Source organism: Haliotis cracherodii, unplaced genomic scaffold (assembly GCF_022045235.1).
Source record: "Haliotis cracherodii isolate W230 unplaced genomic scaffold, xgHalCrac1.p SCAF_21, whole genome shotgun sequence".
Classification (NCBI taxonomy): Eukaryota; Metazoa; Mollusca; class Gastropoda; order Lepetellida; family Haliotidae; genus Haliotis; species Haliotis cracherodii.
Genome location: NW_027266277.1, coordinates 2,952,356 through 2,978,047, shown reverse-complemented (window position 1 = coordinate 2,978,047; position 25,692 = coordinate 2,952,356). Strand labels below are relative to the sequence as shown.

Here is a 25,692-nt window from a genome sequence, read left to right as displayed (position 1 = left end):
TTATTCATTTACAGGAACTAACAACCTAACAACTTGCATGCCTTTGAAATGCAGTAATACCAAGTCAGCTCGAATGGTCTGTCCTTGGATTGCTGGAAGAACATGCTTGATGAGTGTAGCTCTAACAGAATTAATTTTCTTTCATGAAGAATCTTGGATGTGACATTTTGTGCTCCTGAGGACTCTGTTGGGAGAAAAGTGGAGTAGGTTTAGAATCACCCACACAACTTGCTGTCACAGTCAAGGAGTCACTTGACTACATTCTGAGCTGAGGCAACTGGCTGTTACTCGTGACAGAAGCAACAGCATTGAAGACTCTGCTCCAAACTCGGTACCCATTTCCAGTCTGTCTAGACGTTGTTATCAGTGTCGTGTGTGAAACTGAGACTTGTCGTATGATATTGGGTAATCATTAGCTGGTTGAATTAATCACACATTTTTAGATAAGGGATGGTGTGGGTTCTGAAGGATTTGAATCAAACCAGCCGACTTGTCATCTTCGGCTGGCATGGAAACAAGTACACACTACTTTCTGACCAATTTTGGCTGCAAAGTATGGTTTCATCAATCAAGTGACATCAAGGTCGATTAGTAATTATGATCTCACTGATACAGAGTGTGTGGGTAATTGTAAATTCAATAAGCTGTCACATAAGATCACACTGCAGGTCGAACACATCTTGATTCAATAAGTGTCAATCGTTTCACAAGCTAATGACCTGGGTAGATTACATGCATCTTAGATTTTCCGTGAAAGGAGAATCGTTTGGTCTCCTGACGCCCACGGCTATAACTAGTCTTGTGGAGACAGTACAGAAATGACAAACCCAAGATTACATTGTACGTCGCGTGAATGCTAGAAGGCATTCGGATTTAGATTGTGTCCACCTCACTGCTAAAGAAACTGGAAATTAACAATGTTATTTTAAAAGTTGGAAAACGTGGCAGTTTAACCTCGTGTAGCACGGTATTCTCATGTATATAATCGTACTTCATTTTTGTGTTGAAGGTATTTCAGGATTGCGTGGGGAAACATTGCTACAATAGCTGTTTTTTTACATACTCAGGTTCACCAATATTTGCAGGTGAATTCGTATATGGGAGTTCGATGGTTGCGGCACTTCGCGTGGGAGTGAGTGAGTTTGGTTTAACGCCGCTTTGAACAGTATCGCAGTTATATTACTGCACAGCGAATTACTGCACCTTAGACAACAGGGCCAACCCTTTCACCACTTCGATAGTCGTACATAGGAGTTACGATAATCGTATAGCTACCACCGCTTAATAGAACGAAAACTGATTTGAAAACGGCAACACAACCAAGAATAATTGAAGAAAGGGTTATATCGCGAAAGCGTACCACAGAAACATCGCATAGATCCCTATTTCGAGAAGATATCCTTTCTTGGGGTTTCTCGTCGACAGCAGGCAGACGGAAATCTGAGCCTAACACTTACTCGACTGTGAGACCCCCGCTCTAATCCCCCGACAAGCATTTCACACAAAATGGGCGTAATTCTTTTTACAGGCGTAATTTACAGGACGATATGATCAGAGATTTCTTTATTTTCTGTTAAATGCCGCACTCAGCAATATTCCAGCGAGATGACGTCGGCCTGTATGTAATCGAGTCTGGACCAGGTAACCAGTGGTTGATAATCTGAGCAACGCCCCACGCCTCCGGGTTACGATGACACGTAATCATTAAGTTGCCTCGCATGGCAAACAGGTTGCCCGGGACCCTTTCTAATCCGGAATTCATATAAGGCCTTGCTGAGAAAGAATGGCTTACAGATCTTACGTGTGCCAATTCAGGAAATAACTAAATGCTTAGAATCAAAACCGAAGCTTATAAAACATAAGGAGTATGTAGGTCTTCGCCGATTTTACAACTCGAACGACTTCAGCGGTGGTATACTCCTCGATCACTAAGCGACGACACAGGCCTATAATTCAGGACAAGACAATGACACTGGTTTATTGCATTGTGACCTCGTGGGTTAACCCCGCTGCAATCTAGGGAAAGTTTCCACTCCCGTCACCTGGTATATCCATGACCAGACTGCGGTGTTATGTGTACCAGACACTGAGACGAGGCTCTCATCGTCGAATGCACATAACCAACCGGCTCTCCGTAGGCGAGTTGCTTTTAACGACGACCTTTTCTAACATACAGTTCATAATATGACAGGTCTAAACTGACAAATGCCATCGAGGTAGGATTTGTACGGAGCCAAGAATGTTTTCGTCACACGGATTTAAGAATTGTTTAACTATACGTCGTCCAATTGTATGTTGTTTACGTGTAAAATAACACCGATGTATGTAGTCAACATTTTGTGGTTCAAATTAAAGTCTTATATACTCAAACACAAAAAACGACCACGTTCTTACGTACATTGAGAAGAGCATCCCAAAACCCTTTTTGAGATTTAATGTATAACAGTGTTGGCGAATAAGGACCTATTCTCCCTTAAGTTTAAACCAAATTCAAAATTTCATATCTAATTCTGCCTTGAAAGTTTTGTTCTTTTAAATGATTGGTTTCTTTCCTTCAATATGTTCAAGAGGGAAAGAACATTTTGAAGCTTGATTTTTTCTTTGACCACCAGGCTATAAAACTGAATTAAGGTGTGTTCGTACCATTACTGTATGCCCTGTATAATTGCCTATTACTTTCTTTTAATGTGTATACATGTACTGGGCACCACTGTGAGTGGTTTCTGGTAAAACATAGAATTTTAGTAGCTTAAAAACGACATAAAGTTACCCTGTTTTGATAGGTGTACACAGGACATCTGTCACAATTCAAAGCCATACAGTCAATATCATCATCATATTTTATTTTCATTTTTTCGATAAATTATTATGATGACCGTTATTTCTGTGCTCGAGTATATAAGGATTATATATCTATTTTATACAGAGTACCTTATGTAGTTTACAATTACTGTTCATCACCGCTTTGTCAAGTTTACAGTCGCTTGCTTTTAGCATTGTCAGTCCAATTAGCAATGCTGTCACAATCGTGCAGTGAATCATTTAAATGCCAGGTGCATTCGTATATCAACAGTATCGTATTCATGTTATTAATTCTAATTTGCACTAGCACATGGCTCTGAAAGGTGTAATAAAACATATAAATATAATGCTGACTTGTGTTTCATGTGCAGACCGCTTTGTGGTGGAGTGCTTGGAGAGCAGAATACCAAAATACCGTATTTCCTCTATTAGAAACAATACACAGCTGGTCTCCAATATACGCCGGACTCTACTTGACGAGGGACCATGCGATCTGTTCACATAATTGAAGCCGGACCTCTTTCAGACGCCATGAAACGGGAGCGGGTGGTCAGACTCGCTGACTTGGTTGATGTATGTCATCGTATCCTAATTGCGTGGATCGATGCTCATGATGTCAGTCACTGAATTGTCTGGTCCAGACTCGATTATTTACAGACCGCCGTCTTATAGATGGAATATTGCTGAGTGCGGCGATAAGAAACAAACAAAACCAGACGCTATGTCTCTAATACTGTGATATGTTGATCATTATTTAGACCGTTTCCTGGAGGAGTACACTTTGTATGACTAAAATTTGGGATTCAGTACGGTAGGGAGTTGCCACTGTGCCAATATTCAACATATAGGATAGACGCCGGGTCTCCAGGAGACACATGGTCAAAGGCTCGCGCGAAATTATTAGACGTCCCACGCGTCTAATAGTAGAGGTGAGGTGAAATGGGGTTTAACGTCGCGTCCAAGATTATTGCACTTATATAGCGACGTGTATGCACGTGTATGTGTGTGTGTGTGGCTGCTTGTACTAGTCCGGACTGATGCCGATTTATAGTGCCAGCAAACTGAGATACTATGCCGCAGTTTAACATGAATACCCCACTCAGACACAGTTTACTGACTCCGAGCCGATCAGTCCTTGTTTTAGCTCCTCAATGCCGAACGCCAGACAGGGTAACAACGAGTACCATTTTTTAACGTCTTTTGGTATGACGCGGCTGGGGATCGAACTCTGGACCTTCCGCTCTCCGGGCCGACGCTCTACCACTAGACCACGGAGGCGGTCTCTAATGGTAGAAATACGTTACGTTAAAGATGATGCTTGTTGTTGCCTGTCTGACGCTTGACAGTAAGAGGACCTCGGAGTCGGTATACCTTGTCGGAGTGGGGTATTCTCAGTGGACTAGCACTATGAAACCGGCATTAGTCCGGCCTAGAACATGCAGCGCACACACAACACACACAAACACACACGGACACACCGACACACACATGTCGCTATATAATCTTGAACGTGACGCTAAACCCCGTTTCATCTCGCCACCCCTGTTGTACATACGGCTTATGACACAATGTATATGCGTGTTCTGTCACAGTTTGTCTACTTATGAATTATACCAGCCGTGCCATATTAAGCTTACGGCCAATATCAACCGTATATGCTACTCAATGACGTGAAGATCCGGGTTAGAATTGGTCTTTAGCTTTTCGTAAGAAGCGATTAACGGGATCGGGCTCACTGACTTGGCTGATGCATGTCATCGTATCCCAACTGCATGGATCGATGCGCATGAAGTCAGTCACTGGTTTGCCTAGTTCAGACTCGATTATATCCAGACCGCCGTCATGTAGCTGGATTATTGCTGAGTGCGGCGTTAAACTACAATGAAGAATGTCAAGATAACTGAAACTGAAATGAACAAATTATGAAACAAACATACTTAATTTGAATGCGGCATTTAACACAAAAAACAATCAAAACAAACAAACAAACAAACAACTTCCATTCTATTATGAAAAAATACCCCGGATCCATTCGGGTATATAGCTTCGTTTTAAGCCTGATTCCAAATGACAAAGAACCGTCCAATCAAATTACACTCATGTGCGAGCAACATTCTGTTCATTCAAGTTAGTGATACAAGATTTTGAAATGATGACGTCACATCCGAAACAAACCTATGACGGCGTTGGTCCAGGGTATTTACCATAATAAAATGGTGATATAATACCCCGGACAATCGAATGTTGCATCAAAGGTCAATGTCACTAATATTGTGTGTATACACACGATAGAAGATCCTCAATTTCATTGAGACGTATTTGGTGTGCATCGTTCACTCACGATTCAAAATACAATGGACTCGTTTTGATTTTTGTGCCTAGCAATCTTTTAGTAGGACCTTAGTTGGCATTAAACACAGATTTTGGTATCCGTTGTGACTAGTTATTCCTAAATACAACATACGCACATCTGGTGTTATCCCTTCGAAACCCGGGGGATTTCGTGTAAGAATTGCAACGTATGGGTGTTGCACTGGGTGACGGTGGCCCGGGTGGTCACGACTTGGTTGATGTCAACGTACCCCCTCAGCGTGGATCGTTGCTCCTCATATCAATCACTGTATTATCTGGTCACGCCATACAGCTGAAATATTGTTGAGTCCGGAGTTAAACAAACACAAACAAACATACATTTCATTCAGTATTCGCATTTCCCAATATTCCTTTAGCCGATCTGCACAATGAATGACTTCTGTCAATGTAACACTTTGCGTTATGGCTTCAAAGTATTAAACCAACAATTGAAACTGAAAGGGTAATATAGAAGTGATTAGTTTTGCTCAGTAATCTGACTTAATCAACTGGGTACAATGGCCCCAATGAAATACGCACACAACAACATGTAAGACCTACTGGTTTATACGATCTCACTCTGCCCGTTTCAATAACGAGCATGTATGGCCTCTTGTAAATCAGATTTTTCTTTCACAGTAATCTGTAATGCTCGTTTTTCGCACATGAATCGACAATTGTTCACCCAACAAGGCGATTACGAACTTAAGAAGAAATCCTAACTGGAGCTTAGAAAGAATCTTATCAGAAACGGATAAAGGCATAATGAAAATGACGGGAACTGTTTACACGGGACCGTCAGGGGGCGGGCGCTCTCAACTGTCGTCTGCTTCAATCGACATTCATTACATACCCGACCAGCAACAGTTACCTCCCTTTCGTTGACTGTGTGTGTAGCGAGACAATGGCAGCCTCAGTTCGATCATTCGCGTTACTTATTCTCTGTTTTTCTTGTTATGAGATCATTAGATTTCACTTACTCAGTGCCGGGTGAGGTAGACCACGTTGGGGCTGAATAGGTGTGTGTATTGTCGGGTTGAAATTTATATCATGCTTTTGTAGTGGTGTCGAGCTGTGCAGGCCGTCCCGGCTTGAAGTTATTCGAGTGATGAGGTGTAGAAGTTGTAGTTAACGAGAGGCTCACATCATGTCCACTCCAGTCGTCTCGAGGAAACCTTCAGCGACCATGGATGTCGGATCGCGGCATCTTCCACCGCCCCAAAGTCTGGTGAAGTACCCGTCAGCGACGTACAGTGTACAGACTGGGAGAATATCTTTCGCTCCTGGCACGAGATTTACCAGGAAACTACAGTCTCGAGTTTCAGAGCGGGCTTTGAGCACCACGATGAACATTCGACCATTGCAAAGTGGTGAACGACCGTTTGTTACCAGATTCCGAGCCCCCAAAGCAACAGCCCCTTGCCTACCGGCTTCTGTGACGGGGTCTGACTACATCGACCCAAGATATGCTGTGGAATATGCTAAATGGTCGGAAATACCCCCCTGGTTCTGCAGAAGTAAATCAAACGTCCTTGTATCCGACCGATTTGCTGATGAACTGCAGAATGGAACCAAAACTGACCACAGTTCCAACTTCATCCCCTATTCCGAGGACGGTAGTGAAAAGGAGACTGAAACGCCGAGTATCGCATCAAGTTCGCCTCATATAGGATTTATGGGGACAGAGATCCATGGCGCAAGACCAATTGGAAAGTCCGCTGAAAGCTTCCGATCATCAAGCACGCATCTACAATTTCAACCAGGCAACGGAAAAACATTCCAGCCAAGGATACCCCAATATAAGCCTCTAGTTGGTGAAGTGTACCGCGTTCAAAGACTCTATCCTGCCTACAACCCGTGGAGAAGTCTCCAGTTGGAGAGTGAGGTGCAGCAGTACGTTGAACACAAGAAGAAATGTCAAGGACGGACCGTACGCTTCACGGACACGGTGAACGTCACTGCGAATGAGCCTCACGTTGTCGTTGACCGTGGACCAACTCAACGACCATACGCCGGGAGACGGTCATTCGATAACATTGCGCGACAGTCGAGAAGAAGTAGCAGTGACCAACTTCAGCCTAATTCGACCATTGACGAAGTTCTGAAGCACCAAGGGAGGATGTACAGCATGCAAGCACAACTCAAGGATATGTTACACGAAGGTTGCTGATGTGAGTTATCTGTCCTTGGATTCATCAGTTTGTGGCATCCTATCATGCGTGAGTGTGAAATCAATATCAACGTAAGATAAACGCAAAGTTTCAATTTGGGTACATTTGTATGTCATGAGATCCACGTCTCCAGTCGGATTATTTGACGTAAGAGTTGTATTCCAGCGTAAGGGCATTTGGAATCAAATCAAATCGTGTTCCCACGGTGTTCTGTCATGCCACCGACAACCTGTAGATGACATGTGGTTTGATGTTTCAACACATCGTTTGGATCTGGTGCGTCTCCTGGTTCAAGGATCCCTGTGTATCACAGACCTCTGCGTCTCCTGGTTCAAGGATCCCCGTGTATCACAGACCTCTGCGTCTCCTAGTTCAAGGATCCCTGTGTATAACAGACCCCTGCGTCTCCTGGTTCAAGGATCCCTGTGTATAACCGACCTCTGCGTCTCCTGGTTCAAGGATCCCTGTGTATAACCGACCTCTGCGTCTCCTGGTTCAAGGATCCCTGTGTATAACCGACCTCTGCATTTCCTGGTTCAAGGATCCCTGTGTATAACCGACCTCTGCGTCTCCTGGTTCAAGGATCCCTGTGTATAACCGACCTCTGCGTCTCCTGGTTCAAGGATCTCCGTGTTTAACCGACCTCTGCGTCTCCTGGTTCAAGGCCCCCCGTGTATAACAGACCTCTGCGTCTCCTGGTTCAAGGATCTCCGTGTATAACCGACCTCTGCGTCTCCTGATTCAAGGATCCCTGTGTATATGAGACCTCTGCGTCTCCTGGTTCAAGGATCTCCGTGTATAACCGACCTCTGCGTCTCCTGGTTCAAGGCCCCCCGTGTATAACCGACCTCTGCGTCTCCTGATTCAAGGCCCCACGTGTATAACCGACCTCTGCGTCTCCTGATTCAAGGATCCCTGTGTATAACAGACCTCTGTGTCTCCTGGTTCAAGGATCCCTGTGTATAACAGACCAATGCGCCTCCTGGTTCAAGGATCACCGTGTATGACAGACTTGTGTATATCATGGCTCATGGATCCCATGTATATAGGACATTTGCGTCTCAAGGATCCTCGTGTATCGCGGGGCTCCTGCTCTTCTACGTGTATAATGTCTTTACTGTCTTATGGTCCGAATGTTGAAGACAATGACTTGAAGGTTGTTGTGTGTAAATACCCAATATCTGTTTCGAAGATATCGGTTGCCAAGATGCATAGTCTGACATATGAGGGAATGATATTTTTCTATTGTCTTTGTCTGTTTGTAAATTTTTTCGATCGCAAGATGTACGCACGGCGAATTCTTAATCTGTATTTTGTTTTTGATCATTGAAGAATATGTCAAATCCCGACTATTCCTCTTGTGCTCAATATAGGACTACATATGTGCGATTGTGTCGCATTTCATCTATTGACCTTAAAATATGTAAGATGATAACGACCTTGGGCCACTCGCATAAACCAATCCCAGCGCCAAGACGATACGTTACACGGAGTTAGGACGGCCTTAGCACTTAGTTGGCCCAAACACATGTCGACGTGTAAACATATTTAACTGAATCAGTTTTTTTGACATTTGGAGAACAATTTTAAAACATACAAACCCAAATTGTTTCCCGAATGTATAATTGGCATGAACCAAGTCAGCATGCCTGATCACCCGATCCCGTTTGTCGCCTCTTACGCCAAGCATAGTCACCTTTTACGACAAGGCAAAAGGAAGTATCCATCTATGTTTGATGGTGGCTAAAAATGAAACGAACAAAAAATGGTTATTCGATGGTGATTTATTTAATACGAGTATCATTAGCTGTATTCTGGACCTTAGGGTTGCCACTGTTTCGGCGACAGTGTCCACTTTCTTTTGCCTGGATGTTTACAAAGGATGTACCCTTTAACCGTTTTCTTGTATTAAGTACTTCCACGCTGCTTTTGAACCAGATACACAACCAGGCAGCATATTTCTGTAGGCATCAACGTGACTAGGTATTCTCTGTTGATGGAATTGTACAAAATGGCAACCACGCAGTCATCAAGTATCTCCTCCAACAGCCATCCATGCGGACACGGTGTCAAGTTTAAGGGTTGATGCTCCTTCCTTTGTCACTGTTAGATATGGACAAGAGGAGTTCCAGAGAGAGAGAGAGAGAGAGAGAGAGAGAGAGAGAGAGAGTTCCAGAGAGAGAGAGAGAGAGAGAGAGAGAGACAGAGAGAGAGAGAGGATCGGGAAGTCCTTCAACTGCCACCACCAAGGACATGGTGGATAAAATACAGGACATGATTAAGGATGATCGACACACATTACGTAGCCAATACATCTCTCATGAGGGATGAGAACATTCTGATCAATACACTGGGCATGGCAAAGGTTCAGCACGCTGTGTTCAACGGACTCCTGATCAGAAACGCCCCAGGTCCGTCGTCTACGGGAAGAATGTACGTCGTTTTGAAGCAGACGAGCTGATGTTGTTCAGCAATTTGAACCCATGGAAGTGTCTTGGGTTCACCACTATCAATCAAAGACTAAACAACAGTCACAGCAGTGGAAACATCTGACGTCTTTATCTCCCGAAGATGGCATAGTCTGTCCCATTATATTACTGTGGTGTCTTCAGCTTTAAAGATTCCAAATAATCGATCATTAACGGCCAGTATAGTGCTAATCTGCTAAGGCAACTGCGCGAGAATATACATGCTCAGCGTTGGGTAAGGTGTGTTGTTCTCCCGCGATGATGCACCGGACGACAAGTCTGTTGTCGCTATGGCTGCAATGAATGGATGTCTTTGAACATCCTCCGTTTTTACCAGATTCTGCACCGTCAGATTTCCACCTCTTCTCTAACTTGGAGAAAGAACTGCCAGGTAACGTTCTGCAACATTATTAGAGATGACGTCGAGCTGCCAGGTAACGTTCTGCAACATTAATGGAGATGACGTCGAGCTGCCAGGTAGCGTTCTGCAACATTAATGGAGATGACGTCGAGCTGCCAGGTAACGTTCTGCAACATTATTAGAGATGACGTCGAGCTGCCAGGTAACGTTCTGCAACATTAATGGAGATGACGTCGAGCTGCCAGGTAACGTTCTGCAACATTAATGGAGATGACGTCGAGCTGCCAGGTAACGTTCTGCAACATTATTAGAGATGACGTCTCCTGTGGAGATCCCGCGGGATCCAGGCACTCCAGCATTGTTGATAGTAGTGTGAGGACCTCGGTGGGAATATGCTGAACAATAAACTAACTCCATCAACGCAGTCCCTCATAGCCAGGCTCAGAACCTTCCATCCGCCCTCGTGTATCAACCTCGTGGGGAAACTAACACTGACTGGTACTCATTTTCATTGGTAACAGAAATCTTGCAACTAGTTTGTAAAGTAACAGCTCCCCCTCCATTGACAATTTTCTCAAGGTACAACAACAACAACAACAACAACGACAACAACAATAAAAGAATAAAGCGACATAAATCATAACTTTTCATATATTTTGTCTGTTTGAATTCAGTGCCAAAACTCCCATGCAACAACAACAACAACAACAACAACACACGTTTACATTCTTTTATTAATATTCTCAAGGATATAAAGAGAGTTGAAATACATATAGCATTTTAGAATAATAACAAAAACAAGATTACAAAAACTGCAAACTTTTGTGAGGCTATAACAACATTGTCTAATTGTACATTCTATATCGGATTAAACGACGACACAGCATTTAAACAAACATTGTTTACCATGTTGTTTACAATTTGACATCTGGAATGAATAAATATTTTTGACCCTCAAATCTCCAGCAGGTTTCTAGAGGTAATTCAGTGAGAGGAACCACATCTGATTTAAGAGTGACATCTTATTTAAGAGTTGGGTCGCATGGTAAGAGTGACATTACACGACAAAGCGGTAAATACCGTTCGGTTCACATCCATGTATATGTAAGAGTCAACTTTGTGTTATGCTCATCAAAGGTTTGACTTTTTCACGGAAAGTCACAGTTTGAGTTAATAATCTCTGTTTATGGCCGTTAAATAATCTGACCAGGAATATAATCCAATGTCATATCAAGTAATTTTGACATATTACCAGTAACCTTAAGATTGAGAAAAATACTCAATCTTGTTACTCTAAGATTTGAAAGTTTTATTCACGCAATGTTCGAAGTTGCTGCCTGTCTGCATTTCCGTAAAACTGGCATGACTATCTAGTCAACATTAATTTATTTCTATTATTTTCTACGAATCATCTAGTCAGTTAAGGTGTCATTTTATGTCAAAGTTTTCATTTCGTAGTTGCTGTACACTGATCATGACTGATACACATGGGTCATTCGTCACCACTCGCCCCTTTCCGTAATCGGCTTGTCCCGGAATAACACGAGTTGGTCACGAATGATACATGAATGAATGAATGAATGAAGACTCGTTACTACAGATTGCAAATGGCAGCTATTAAGATATGACGAGGGCTTGAAACATGTTTTGTACCGGAATAATGTAACACAGCAAAGATGGTGTTGCCATGTGTTACTCTGATTCTTCAAAGCCAGTCAAGTCCCCTGATGTTTTATCCGATTTGGAAATATTATTGTAAACCACAAATTGGGGATTAAAGCGACTTTGCTTACTACTATCGGATAACTCCTTGACAACATAAGACCCGTGACGATCCGGGTAGGTAAAAGTAAGGCTGGGAGGGGTAACTCGTGTGCTCGGGTCGGGTGGGTCCCGAGTAGGACCCGGGTACCCACAGGACCCGTGATTAGTCACGTGGTTATATCGTTTAATGGAAAACATTATCTGGAACTCTTAGGTTACACTATAAGTGACAAATGTTCACAACAATTTGGCTACAATGCTGAATTTCTTTTGTTTTGTAAAGGTATTTTGAAAGATATTCAGGAACTCTATGCTTATCTGTGTGGACACAATGTGAGTCGCCCCTGTGTGATGCACGTCCAATATGTTCCCCCAGCCTTTTGCACGTGCACCTCGCACTTTGCCGACTCGGGTTATGAAATGCATGTTCCGGGGCAAGTATATCATTCATTTCGGACCAACTCGAGCACATTTATCAATCAGGTAAACGCTACTTGCCTTTGTTGAAGGGCCTCTAATTCGCAAACACAGCCCTGATCAAGATTGTAATTAATTTCTTTTCTATCTGTTCGTTGCATTGAACGAAAAGCTACCAAATCACATGTTTTGTTTGTTTGTTTGTTTGTTTGTTTGTTTGTTGTGTAACGCTGCACTCAGCAATGTTCCAGCTGTATGACGGCGGTCTGTAAATAATCGAGTCTGGTCCAGACAATCCAGTGAGTGACATCATGAGCATCACTCTGCGTAGTTGGGACATAGTAACCGGGCATCCAAAGTGAAAATGCGTGGCAACTTATAACAACTAAAGCAAAAATTACTCTACTTACAATTGTTTCTTCGATTATTTGCACGACTATAACATTTTATTTCGAGTCTGGACCTGACAATTCTGTGATTGACATCATGAGCATCGACCCACGCAATTGGGATACGATGACATGCATCAACCAAGTCAGCGAGCCTGACCACCAGATCACACGTACAATCATAGAGTAACATAAAACGTACTGCATAAAACACATATACGGACGGATCAACAATTTGTTCTGAGGTAAGTACATGTTTACAATTACAATTTCTTATTAATTGCCGTGGCAAAAGACTACATTCGTTTGCCTTCGGTGCGGACCTCGCTGGTTCGAATCCACGGCGATATCACGGCGGGGGACACAAGAAATGGGCTTCACACATTGTACCCATGTCGGGAATCGAACCTGGGTCAGCGGCGTGACGACCGAACGCTTTCACCACAAGGCTAGTCGATCCCCCCACAAATACAAGATAAAGTGTCTCATGGTAAAACAGAATTCTGGGGAATGTGGAAGTAGTGAACTCGTGTTTCCGTGGTGTCTAGGGACTTTTATTTAAAACAAATTCAAAACGTGTCTCTCGTCCAATGGAAAAAAACCCAGAAACCAAAACTGTATATCGTCTATACCTCAGGTTAAAAACATATACGTTTATGAACGTTGGTTTCGCGGTAATGTTGCCGGTCTCTCGTACTGCCGAACATCGTGTAAACTATTGCCAGACACACCTTGAATGTTAAGCATGCAACTATTTCCTTTTATGTACGCTTTAAAATATTTTTTACACAAATATTTTATTTGGCTAATCCAGTCAAATGTTCATATTAACTAATAGCAAGGCAAAGCATGCTTTATTGTAAATATATTGGGCAATACACATTGAAAGGTAGGGATACATCAAGTATCACACATATGTGTGGCTCATATGGATTTTATGGCTATTTAGCTTGTATAGTCAATCCAAGTACCATTCTTCTCATTGGAGGCCTGAGAAGACATATCTTCTTTACTACTTTTCATAATTGATCAAATGTTTACATTTATAAATAGTCTCCGGTCTCCTTCATAAACCCCGAACCCGACGTTACCTTGACAACGTCACCAGTCTGTTCATGCTATCATACCCTGATGTAATGGTGACGTCACAGTGCAGTAACCGTGTTATATGTATTTGGAAGATCACTAGGAGAAGCAACTATGTTTAACTCGACTATACCACAGCCAGTAATAGAATAAACCAGCTTATATCAAACAATATATAGATAAAACTGTTGTTGAGAAATCGTTCTACCCTCAGTTTTATAGATTTTAATATACAGATTTGATTTTGTTAACTTCCTGTGTTTTGTGAACTGCTGTTCCTAAATCCGAGGAACCATCGATAACCTAGAAGTCAAACAAAGTCACGGTGTTTGCCATGAGCACAAATGTATCTCCAACGGAGCGGACAAAATAATTCCTGTAATATATGAAGTAAAAGCTGGAGAAGGGCACAATTAACAATCTCAGTGAGTGAGTTTGGTTTTACGCCGCTTTTAGCAATATTCCAGCAATATCACGGCGGGGGACACCAGAAATGGGCTTCACACATTGTACCCATGTAGGGAATCGAACCCGGGTCTTCGGCGTGACCAACGAACGCTTTAAACACTAGGCTACCCGACCGCCCCCTACAACAATCTCAAATATCTTTATCAATGTCTTAAGGAATCATTGTCTCGGTTTCCGACTATAAAACTCCGAAGAAGGCTAAATCAAATATTCAACCATCATCCGGGTGGAGATAATATAAGTGCAATAATCCTGGACACGTTAAACCCCATTTCACTCATCTCTCCTATGAAATAGTAATGATACCAGTTGGTCGCCAAAAGATGAGCGTATCCCGCTCCACCGCTGGAACCCGTCACAAACACACGCCACTACATGGGTTATAGCACATTATAATAAGGATTAATTAATAGTTTATAGTCCTAACATAACTATAATTAATCCACATTTATTGTGGTTTTAGGACTATTCCAAAGAAACGAGAGCTAATATGAGCAAAGGTGCCTAAATGAAAGATCATTTATAGTTCAATGTCTTAAGGAATCAATGTCTTGGTTTCCGACTATAAAACTCCGAAGAAGGATAAATCAAATATTCAGCCATTATCCGGGTGCAGATAATTATGTCTTTACGGCAGGTTAAGTCTTTTGTTTCTCATCACAATTCTTATTATCATCCCTGTGCAGTTTAGGGATGAGATCAAGCCATAGCTCAGCCTCCCTCTGTCGAAGATGAGTCTTGACTTCCATGTTGGTTGTAAAGGAAAGATAACTCTATTCGGGACCAGAAAACTATCGCCATACAATCGACAGGTTGTCCTTGACAGCGGAGTTGGGATCACTGCAAGGATAGAACAGAAAACAAATTGTGTTGCATGGGGAAATTATAAGTTGTTCACCGGTCTCATGGGGGACATAGGTTCATGTACCCTCTACGTTTATGTTTCCCTCGCCCTTCGGGTGGACAATAAATTTATCTCATCGAACACCTAATTATATTGCAGGTATGTCTCATGCAGGCTTGGGCCCGAATAGTAGGAATACCACAGTTAGGCATTTATAGCAGACGACTCAAAACAAACTTAGAGTTATTCCCCCTAGATGTATTTCAGGAAAAATATTTCGGAAAATATCGTAATCCGGAGAATGACCTCTTACATTAGTAATTAGAGAAACAAAATTGCGGTTGGCATGTTGCAAATGTAATGCCAACCGTTCGGCAGTTCGAGCGGGATAATAAGAAACGTACCTTACATGTTAGCAGGGTACAATGAACATATTAGAATGGGCGTCAGTCAGTCAGTTAGTGAGAAGCCGACATGTATGTGTTAGGTAAGATGAATAGATAAATGTTATAACTAATAATGTTTTTAGAAAATATTGCTTGCTTAAGGGAAACGTGGAAATTTGGAAATACTAATGTTGAAATAGATACCCAACAATTAATGATATCGGCAGTGTTTCCTTGACAGCGGTGTTGGGATCACTGCAAGGAGACTTTGGCAGATACATATATATGTATATCTATTACTAGGCGTATTATTGTGTTTACCAACCTCATACAAACGCAGATGCAACTGTTTTTAAAAAGCATGGGTGCACTTTGTGATCACAAGTTAAAATAAAATGTTATAATCGTGCAAATAATCGAAGAAACTATTGTAAGTAGCGTTATTTTTGCTTTAGTTCTTATAAGTTGCAACGCACTTCCACTTTTGATGCCTGGTTACCATGTCCCAACTACGCAGAGCGATGCTCATGATGTCACTCACTGGATTGTCTGGACCAGACTCGATTATTTACAGACCGCCGTCATACAGCTGGAACATTGCTGAGTGCAGCGTTACACAACAAACAAACAAACAAACAAACAAACAAACAAACAAACAAACGAGCATCACAGATCGTTTTCATATTCAGCGTTAGACAACAAGCAAACAATGCCGAACTGGATTGGGCACACGTTACACATCTTATCAAGTCATTTTCGAAAGTATTTACAACAATTAAGTACGTAAGGATTTTCAAAATACAAAGATCTGGAACAACAGGGAAATGAAAGAGGAGGAAACTAATAGGTGAGTGAGTGAGTTAAAATCTTAAGTCAATAGACAGTATCCCAGCCACAGGCCATATTGTGACTTGATCAAGTTATACAAATACATTGCATAGAAACCTGTCGTCAGATGACAGTGTAATCACGAGTTATATATCACATATTTACTTAAAACTAGTGTTACAGGAAGAAGAGACTCAGGCTAATGACACAAGATATGAATTCGGGCTACAGATCCTCATATATATCACCACCCATATTACCAGGCGTTCGAAAATGTTTCACTTTTGTAATAGTTTCCAGTCCGAGAATTTATGTTCTGAATAAAAGTTTCATCTACATAGGAATAAAACGTTTCCTTTGCATAATAATCATGTAGTTAACTTTCCTATTTCCTAAAAACTATCCTTTACACTTCAGCTTATCCTGGCAACATGTTATCTGTCCCTATTCGTTCAGAATTGATCCAAGGCTTGTCATTTGGACGAACTCGGACCGTATTTGCGGGAATATATTCTTTGACCAAAGCTTTAAGTTTCAAATGATTCATACTTTCTGTGAAAACGTCGCTCCAGCTATGGATTCTAGCAATGCATCCAATGTCTCCTTTACTGTTACATCACGCTTCACGGGTAAATGTTACCAAACACGACCAAACCCTTTCCATACTCTCGAGAAAATCCTACTATATGATGAGCATGTGTTTATGAATCACTATCAAATAATGATGATACCACTGCTCGCGAAAATGTGAGAGTATCCTGACCCATCGGTGGCACCTATCACAAACACATGCAAAGGCAAGTCAATTGTTCACCTGAAAAAACACGGGAACTTACGGTTTAACCTGAAAAGGGAATTGCATCCTACATAATTTATGTCATTCATTGGTCATTTTTGGAATATGCCTACAATAAAACTTAACTGAGGCCTTGAATGTTGTCACCTTGATCAAACAACTATTGACTAATCTTAAAAAAAGAGCATGTTCGATTGACACCGATGGCTGGAGCTACTGAAATATTTCTCGACATATAGGGAAAGTTGACAAGAGACCACTATATTTATGTTTAAATCTCATGGCCTTAAAGCACTCTCATATACAATAAAATGATTTTTCTTTCGGAAAACATGCTAATAAAAAGGTTGTAATTTCCGAAATCCTGACAAAGGGAAACCCTGTCGATAAAGCAGCATCCGAACACCCGAGGCCCAGTTCACTTTACCATTACCAACTTGTTATCCTAACATATCATTACACGCTCGCTGATATCAATGAGACTGCATTCCCTAAAGCCTACACCAGTTACTAATACATCGAGTAAAATGTCTAACACACATTGGATGTCCACCAGTATCACCTACAACAATTCGAGTTGAGGCATACTTCGAAATGCCCAAACATTCTTGATTTTCTCACTTTCAAGGAAGGTCAATTAATCTCTCTGATCATCATTTCTGTCAATGTTATTTATTCTGTTTATGATAAAGTGAGATTTGCCTGATTTCATTTATGTTTGTGTATAAACTAGTAATGCGATGTGAACACATATGGTGAGGTGAGGTTAGATGAGGTGAGGTAAAATGGGGTTTAACGTCGCGTTCAAGATTATTGCACTTATATAGATACGTGCATGCATGTGTGTGCGCGCGCGCGCGCGCGCGTGTGTGTGTGTGTCTGCTTGTACCGATTATATAGTGCTAGCACACTGAGATACCATACCGTTTTTGAACATGAATACCCCACTCAGACACAATATGCTGACTCCGAGGCGACCAGTCCTAATGTTTTCCCCTTAATGCCAGACAGGTTAACAACAAGTACCATCTTTTAACGTCTTTTTGTATGACGAGGCCATGACATATGGGAAAAACATAATTATATACTACTGAGACAGGGCTTTTAAGATGTTTGCAGCCACTGTATTCTACTTCACCTTGTAATCAGTCATCCGGGTGCATGACAACGAAAATCATAACAAAAATATTCACCCAGTTTTTCCAAATTGTGCCAGGATTTGAACGAATTTGTCTGACAGAAGATACTCCTCTTGGCTGATGTTTCCAGTGATGTTGTACTTCAGACGGATGAGGGTGTCGTTAATCCCGAAGGAGTAGTTGATGTCGTCACCATGAGAGATTCCTGTAATGTAAAACTTTTTAGCGTATGTCGGGTAGTGATCAAAGAAGTACAGGAAGGTTTTCCCCGACGATTTGTTGAGATCACGTGCACGCGCAATCCTGTAGGCAGACATCAAGAAGGCAGTATTCAACACCTGCTACAATACTGAGACGGCTGTTTGGTTGAACAGCGGATATGGTTGCTGGAAAGCTGTGTAGATCCGAGACTCAAACTCCACAACATCTATGTCCACAATCAAAGATTCTCCATAGATTCGTTTCAGTATCGTGTGCAAGTATTCGCCCTGGAAGTAGCCAGGCTTTGAAATCATGTCGAGCCCTGATATGTTATGTAGGTCGCCATATTGCATTGCTAGATGCACCATGATCTCTCCTTCAGCATTGTTGACGCCAAACATCATGTCATATTCATTGAATCCAACTGACTGGAGAAATCTGGCATCGTCAATCAGCCTACTTGGTTCTCCCACCAAGAAATGGTGGTCTACTACCGGGCTCCAAACCATATCAGCCGAGAATGATGTCAATGACAGGTTAAAATTCGAACCATCAACGATGCTTCTGTAAGGTAACTTTCGAAGGCATTCGATCATGTGCATGTCGCTCTGGGCATTATGGCTTTGATTTTGTGAAACCAGGCAGTTTACATTCTTGGCTAGTTGATAGGCATATTTACTTGCGTCCGTCCGAGTTGTCCAGAATCCAAGTGCTGATCCACTTTGCATGATGACTCTCTTAAACAAACCTTTGGACAAGGGGGAGAGAGTGTGACATGATACGCTTGCCCCTCCTGCAGACTGTCCATATATGGTAATGTTATTGACGTCACCACCAAAGGAGGCAATATTGGCTTTGACCCATTCTAAAGCAAGAACCTGATCCAACATGGCGTAGTTGCCAGGAATGGCGGTAGTTCCGGTGCTAAGGAATCCCAAAGCTCCAAGACGATACTGAATGGAAACTCCAATTATCTGAGCCTCTGTGGTTATTTTCCACATGTTGTAGAGCACAGCACCACCCCGGACGAAGGCGCCTCCATGTACCCAGACCATCACTGCCCGGGGGGTCAAGGAGGACATCTCAGGGGTGAACACATTCAGGGTCAAGCAGTCTTCATCCTGAGAAGTTGGAGCCAAGGGGTGATGAGGGTCGGGTGGTTGAGGACACACGGCTCCAAATGTAGCTGTCGTCTTAAATATCCCTTGTGGTCCAGGATGTGGGACAGGGTTCTCAAACCTGAGACTTCCTAGCCGTGGTTGAGCGTATGGGATTCCAAGGTAGGTGATGTAGCTCTTTCTCGTGGGTGACGTCTGGAACACGCCTTGAACCGACCCCCAGGGACAGTGTACGACTGGGGTAGGATGCCCCAATCCATGTTCAAGAGCAAGAAGTAAGAGAATTGCCGCTACTGCCATTTTGTCGGTCTTCACACTCTGGAGCTCATGTCATACCATGTTGTTTTGACGGGACTTATTTTCTGCAATGCGACAATGTGTCTTGTGCAATTTAATACTTATAGGCATGTAGTCGTGGGATGATTCTTACGCTGCAAGCTGCTGTAATCAGTTATGTATTTATGTTGTCAGTGATATATGTGAGAGCAGTTCGTAAATAATGGGCCAACCACAGTGTATTGTTATCCACATCTGTGCATCTAAACACGCAATCACGATTTCAATTAGAAGTTGGCCAAACGTGGCAATTACCATTACAAAACACGTACTCAATTTACATAATCTGAGCAGTTGTATTCTTGCAAAATTCTCAACAATCAAGCTGTTCACACATTGATAATTTATCACCACTCGGCTCGATATATGACAAATTAAGCACATCACATTTAACTGTTCACTTCGGCATCCAATATTGATTAGATTTCCTCAGGCAACATAATCGTTGAATAACGACGTTTACGACTATTTAAACTTCAATCTAAATAGGGCGACTGGATACCCGAGTTGCAAAAGTGTTAGCTTAAAATGCTGAAACCCGTGTTCGATTCCCCCCACATGGGTACAATGTTGTCCCCTGAGGGGTATTTCTGGAACAGCTGACGCATCACTGACCAAATGATGTCCGATGCAATTCCTCATAGTTACTTTTGTCTTATGGTCCCGTGTTTGTTCAGATGAACACTTGACTTGCCTTTGCATGTGTTTGTGACGAATGCCACCTGTGGGGCAGAATGCATTCATTTTTTCGCAAACACCTGTTATTTGATAGTGATTTATAAACATTATGTTTACGATATAGTCGGACTGTTTCTGGAGATTTCTTATGAATATGGAAATGGTTTTGTTTCTTTGATACAAAGCACCCATCCTCTTAGTTACCCTTAGTTTTATACTTGGAAGCCAATGTGGCATTTACTGCTTTTCGCTTCAGACGTTTTGTATTGTGCATTGTGTAGTGCATTGTGCATCGCATTTTTGTCAACGGCAATGGAAGGTTTATTGCAGTATGCAGGCATGTTGTTCATACATAGATTTACAGTCATACTGTTTACAAAGTGACACATTATATTATGAATTCATTGAAGATTCCATCTGATATTTAAAGTGAGTAATGCTTTTATCAAATGAGGATGGTTATTCAGCATGATTGGATTATTACCGAGAAGACTTTATAAAATGTAAAATTTAAGCAATAATGACGTTGAAGTATGTGTTTTCTTGCAGAAGATAATTCAATTGTACTGAATTTTAATTGAACACGTTCAATGTTTGGCTTTCTGTCTTCACCAATATTTCCGATCATATAACAAATTTGGTTTCAACTGTGTGTCATATATTTGAAATAGTATATCTGGTGATGTTTTGACTGCTTTGGTCCCTGATATCCGTGATGAGAACAATACCCCTGCATGTTTGTAGTTGAGGTCTTCATGCCTGAGCCGATGTATTTACATTTCTCCCTTACGAGACCACCATTCTGAAAATGATATCTCTGTGTTATTTGAAATAACATCCAATGCCCATTTGGTACAAAGATTGCACGCGGCACCGATATAGGGTATCATATTTTGACAGAAATGAATTTGCCTGGTTTTTGAGATTGCAAAATATTAAGCAAATCCTTTGAGCTTTTGAGAATCCACATGGTATTAATACCACTTGTCTCAATCATATTCTGTGAATACAAAAAAGTCCTTCCTTGATTGTATTAAAGATTATGTTTAATCGTAGAGACAGGGATTTGGTGGTACATTTGGTGGACCAATATATATCTCTTTGTACGGATTTTTATGGAGCTTGCGAATCCTGTTTAAAAGAGGAGTAGACATATTTTTACGGCAGGTTACGGTTTTGTTTATCGTCACAATACATATAAACATCCCTGTGCAGTTTAGGGATGAGGTCCAGCCATAGCTCAGCCTCCCTCTGTCGAAGACGAGTCTTGACCTCCATGTTGGTTATAAAGGAAAGATAACTCCAGTCGGGACCAGAAAACTCTGTCCATACAGTCGGCAGTTTGTCCTCGACAGCGGAGTTGGGATTACTGCAAGGACAGTACAGATCACAAACTATGTGTACCAAGGGGCATAGGTGTACAACTAAAACTGTTGTTTTTAGATGTCCAATTGAAGAGATGTGATTACAAACAATGAAACATGGAGACATATATGGAAGTTTTATATCAGATATTGTGTTCATCAACACTAAAGGGGGCACGGGTTGCCCAGTCGTCTAAGGCGCCGCGATTCGCTGTGCAGAGTTGCGTCCCTTGGGCACGCCAGAAACCTATGATTTTGGGTTCGAATCCCGGTTCGCCCTGATTATGTTTCTAGGTTTGTCAGCACCATACCCGTGCTCGTGGGTTTCATCGAAATGGTAAATGTCTGAGACCTGCATCACTTCGGGCTTTCCTCCCACATTCAGCTGACACGCCGCGATATAACTGGAATACTGTTAAAAGCGGCGTTAAACCCAACTCACTCACTCACTCACTCACTCAACACTAAAGGATCTGAATACTGCTACCACCACAAATCTTGATGTTGCGTCTTCTTTAATACGTGGATGCCTCAATCAGAAAAAACCACATCAAAGATGTGAGAGGAATAATTTCTGATGGAAAACTAGCTGATTGTGAAGGCATTTGAGTGGCTTCACCTTCATAAGTGAGAGCTGCTGCTTGAATCCATAGGAACTTTACATTAGAAAACAAATGACTTACGGAAAAAGCATTTATAATATTACTGAGAAAGGGTTTTCAGAAATTTGCAGCTACTGTATTCTACTTCACCTTGTATTCAGTGTCTCTATTATCAGTGCAAAACATCAAAGAAATATTCACCCAGTTTTTCCAAATTGTTTGCCAGGATTTGAACGAATTTGTCTGACAGAAGATACTCCTCTTGGCTGATGTTTCCAGTGATGTTGTACTTCAGACGGATGAGGGTGTCGTTAATCCCGAAGGAGTAGTTGATGTCGTCACCATGCGAGATTCCTGCAATGTAGAACCTTTTAGCGTATGTCGGGTAGTGATCAAAGAAGTACAGGAAGGTTTTCCCCGACGATTTGTTGAGATCACGTGCACGCGCAATCCTGTAGGCAGACATCAGGAAAGCAGTATTAAGCATCTGCTCCAATACTGAGACGGCTGTTTGGTTGAACAGCGGATATGGTTGTTGGTTGGCTACGTAGATTTGAGACTCAAACTCCACAACATCTATATCTACATTCAAAGATTCTCCATAGATTCGTTTCAGTATCGTGTGCAAGTATTCGCCCTGGAAGTAGCCAGGCTTTGAAATCATGTCGATCCCCGATATGTTATGTAGGTCGCCATATTGCATTGCTAAATGCACCATGATCCCTCCTTCAGCATTGTTGACGCCAAACATCATGTCATATTCATTGAATCCAACTGACTGGAGAAATCTGGCATCGTCAATCAGCCTACTTGGTTCTCCCACCAAGAAATGGTGGTCTACTACCGGGCTCCAAACCATATCAGCCGAGAATGATGTCAATGACAGGTTAAAATTCGAACCATCAACGATGCTTCTGTAAGGTAACTTTCGAAGGCATTCGATCATGTGCATGTCGCTCTGGGCATTATGGCTTTGATTTTGTGAAACCAGGCAGTTTACATTCTTGGCTAGTTGATAGGCATATTTACTTGCGTCCGTCCGAGTTGTCCAGAATCCAAGTGCTGATCCACTTTGCATGATGACTCTCTTAAACAAACCTTTGGACAAGGGGGAGAGAGTGTGACATGATACGCTTGCCCCTCCTGCAGTCTGTCCATATATGGTAATGTTATTGACGTCACCACCAAAGGAGGCAATATTGGCTTTGACCCATTCTAAAGCAAGAACCTGATCCAACATGGCGTAGTTGCCAGGAATGGCGGTAGTTCCGGTGCTAAGGAATCCCAAAGCTCCAAGACGATACTGAATGGAAACTCCAATTATCTGAGCCTCTGTGGTTATTTTCCACATGTTGTAGAGCACAGCACCACCCCGGACGAAGGCGCCTCCATGTACCCAGACCATCACTGCCCGGGGGGTCAAGGAGGACATCTCAGGGGTGAACACATTCAGGGTCAAGCAGTCTTCATCCTGAGAAGTTGGAGCCAAGGGGTGATGAGGGTCGGGTGGTTGAGGACACACGGCTCCAAATGTAGCTGTCGTCTTAAATATCCCTTGTGGTCCAGGATGTGGGACAGGGTTCTCAAACCTGAGACTTCCTAGCGGTGGTTGAGCGTATGGGATTCCAAGGTAAGTGATGTAGCTCTTTCTCGTGGGTGACGTCTGGAACACGCCTTGAACCGACCCCCAGGGACAGTGTACGACTGGGGTAGGATGCCCCAATCCATGTTCAAGAGCAAGAAGTAAGAGAATTGCCGCTACTGCCATTTTGTCGGTCTTCACACTCTGGAGCTCATGTCATACCATGTTGTTTTGACGGGACTTATTTTCTGCAATGCGACAATGTGTCTTGTGCAATTTAATACTTATAGGCATGTAGTCGTGGGATGATTCTTACGCTGCAAGCTGCTGTAATCAGTTATGTATTTATGTTGTCAGTGATATATGTGAGAGCAGTTCGTAAATAATGGGTCAACCACAGTGTATTGTTATCCACATCTGTGCATCTAAACACGCAATCACGATTTCAATTAGAAGTTGGCCAAACGTGGCAATTACCATTACAAAACACGTACTCAATTTACATAATCTGAGCAGTTGTATTCTTGCAAAATTCTCAACAATCAAGCTGTTCACACATTGATAATTTATCACCACTCGGCTCGATATATGACAAATTAAGCACATCACATTTAACTGTTCACTTCGGCATCCAATATTGATTAGATTTCCTCAGGCAACATAATCGTTGAATAACGACGTTTACGACTATTTAAACTTCAATCTAAATAGGGCGACTGGATACCCGAGTTGCAAAAGTGTTAGCTTAAAATGCTGAAACCCGTGTTCGATTCCCCCCACATGGGTACAATGTTGTCCCCTGAGGGGTATTTCTGGAACAGCTGACGCATCACTGACCAAATGATGTCCGATGCAATTCCTCATAGTTACTTTTGTCTTATGGTCCCGTGTTTGTTCTGATGAACACTTGACTTGCCTTTGCATGTGTTTGTGACGAATGCCACCTGTGGGGCAGAATGCATTCATTTTTTCGCAAACACCTGTTATTTGATAGTGATTTATAAACATTATGTTTACGATATAGTCGGACTGTTTCTGGAGATTTCTTATGAATATGGAAATGGTTTTGTTGCTTTGATACAAAGCACCCATCCTCTTAGTTACCCTTAGTTTTATACTTGGAAGCCAATGTGGCATTTACTGCTTTTCGCTTCAGACGTTTTGTATTGTGCATTGTGTAGTGCATTGTGCATCGCATTTTTGTCAACGGCAATGGAAGGTTTATTGCAGTATGCAGGCATGTTGTTCATACATAGATTTACAGTCATACTGTTTACAAAGTGACACATTATATTATGAATTCATTGAAGATTCCATCTGATATTTAAAGTGAGTAATGCTTTTATCAAATGAGGATGGTTATTCAGCATGATTGGATTATTACCGAGAAGACTTTATAAAATGTAAAATTTAAGCAATAATGACGTTGAAGTATGTGTTTTCTTGCAGAAGATAATTCAATTGTACTGAATTTTAATTGAACACGTTCAATGTTTGGCTATCTGTCTTCACCAATATTTCCGATCATATAACAAATTTG

At 42.0% G+C, this 25,692-nt stretch overlaps 1 protein-coding gene and 2 pseudogenes across 1 annotated transcript in view; 1 reads left to right on the top strand and 2 right to left on the bottom strand.

The window, feature by feature from the left end:
• The window catches only part of LOC139470694 (calsyntenin-1-like), a 28,933-nt gene extending 25,807 nt beyond the window's left edge, over window positions 1–3,126 (top strand). The window contains exon 16 of the mRNA XM_071252933.1: window positions 15–3,126. Coding sequence (XP_071109034.1) covers window positions 15–29 — 15 coding nt within the window. The 3' untranslated portion in view covers window positions 30–3,126. The remainder of the gene's footprint in view (window positions 1–14) is intronic.
• An 11,790-nt stretch (window positions 3,127–14,916) lies between these two features.
• LOC139470996 (cholinesterase 2-like) lies at window positions 14,917–19,554 on the bottom strand (annotated as a pseudogene).
• A 2,173-nt stretch (window positions 19,555–21,727) lies between these two features.
• Window positions 21,728–24,002, bottom strand: LOC139470980 (cholinesterase 2-like; annotated as a pseudogene).
• Between the last annotated feature and the right edge of the window lie 1,690 nt (window positions 24,003–25,692).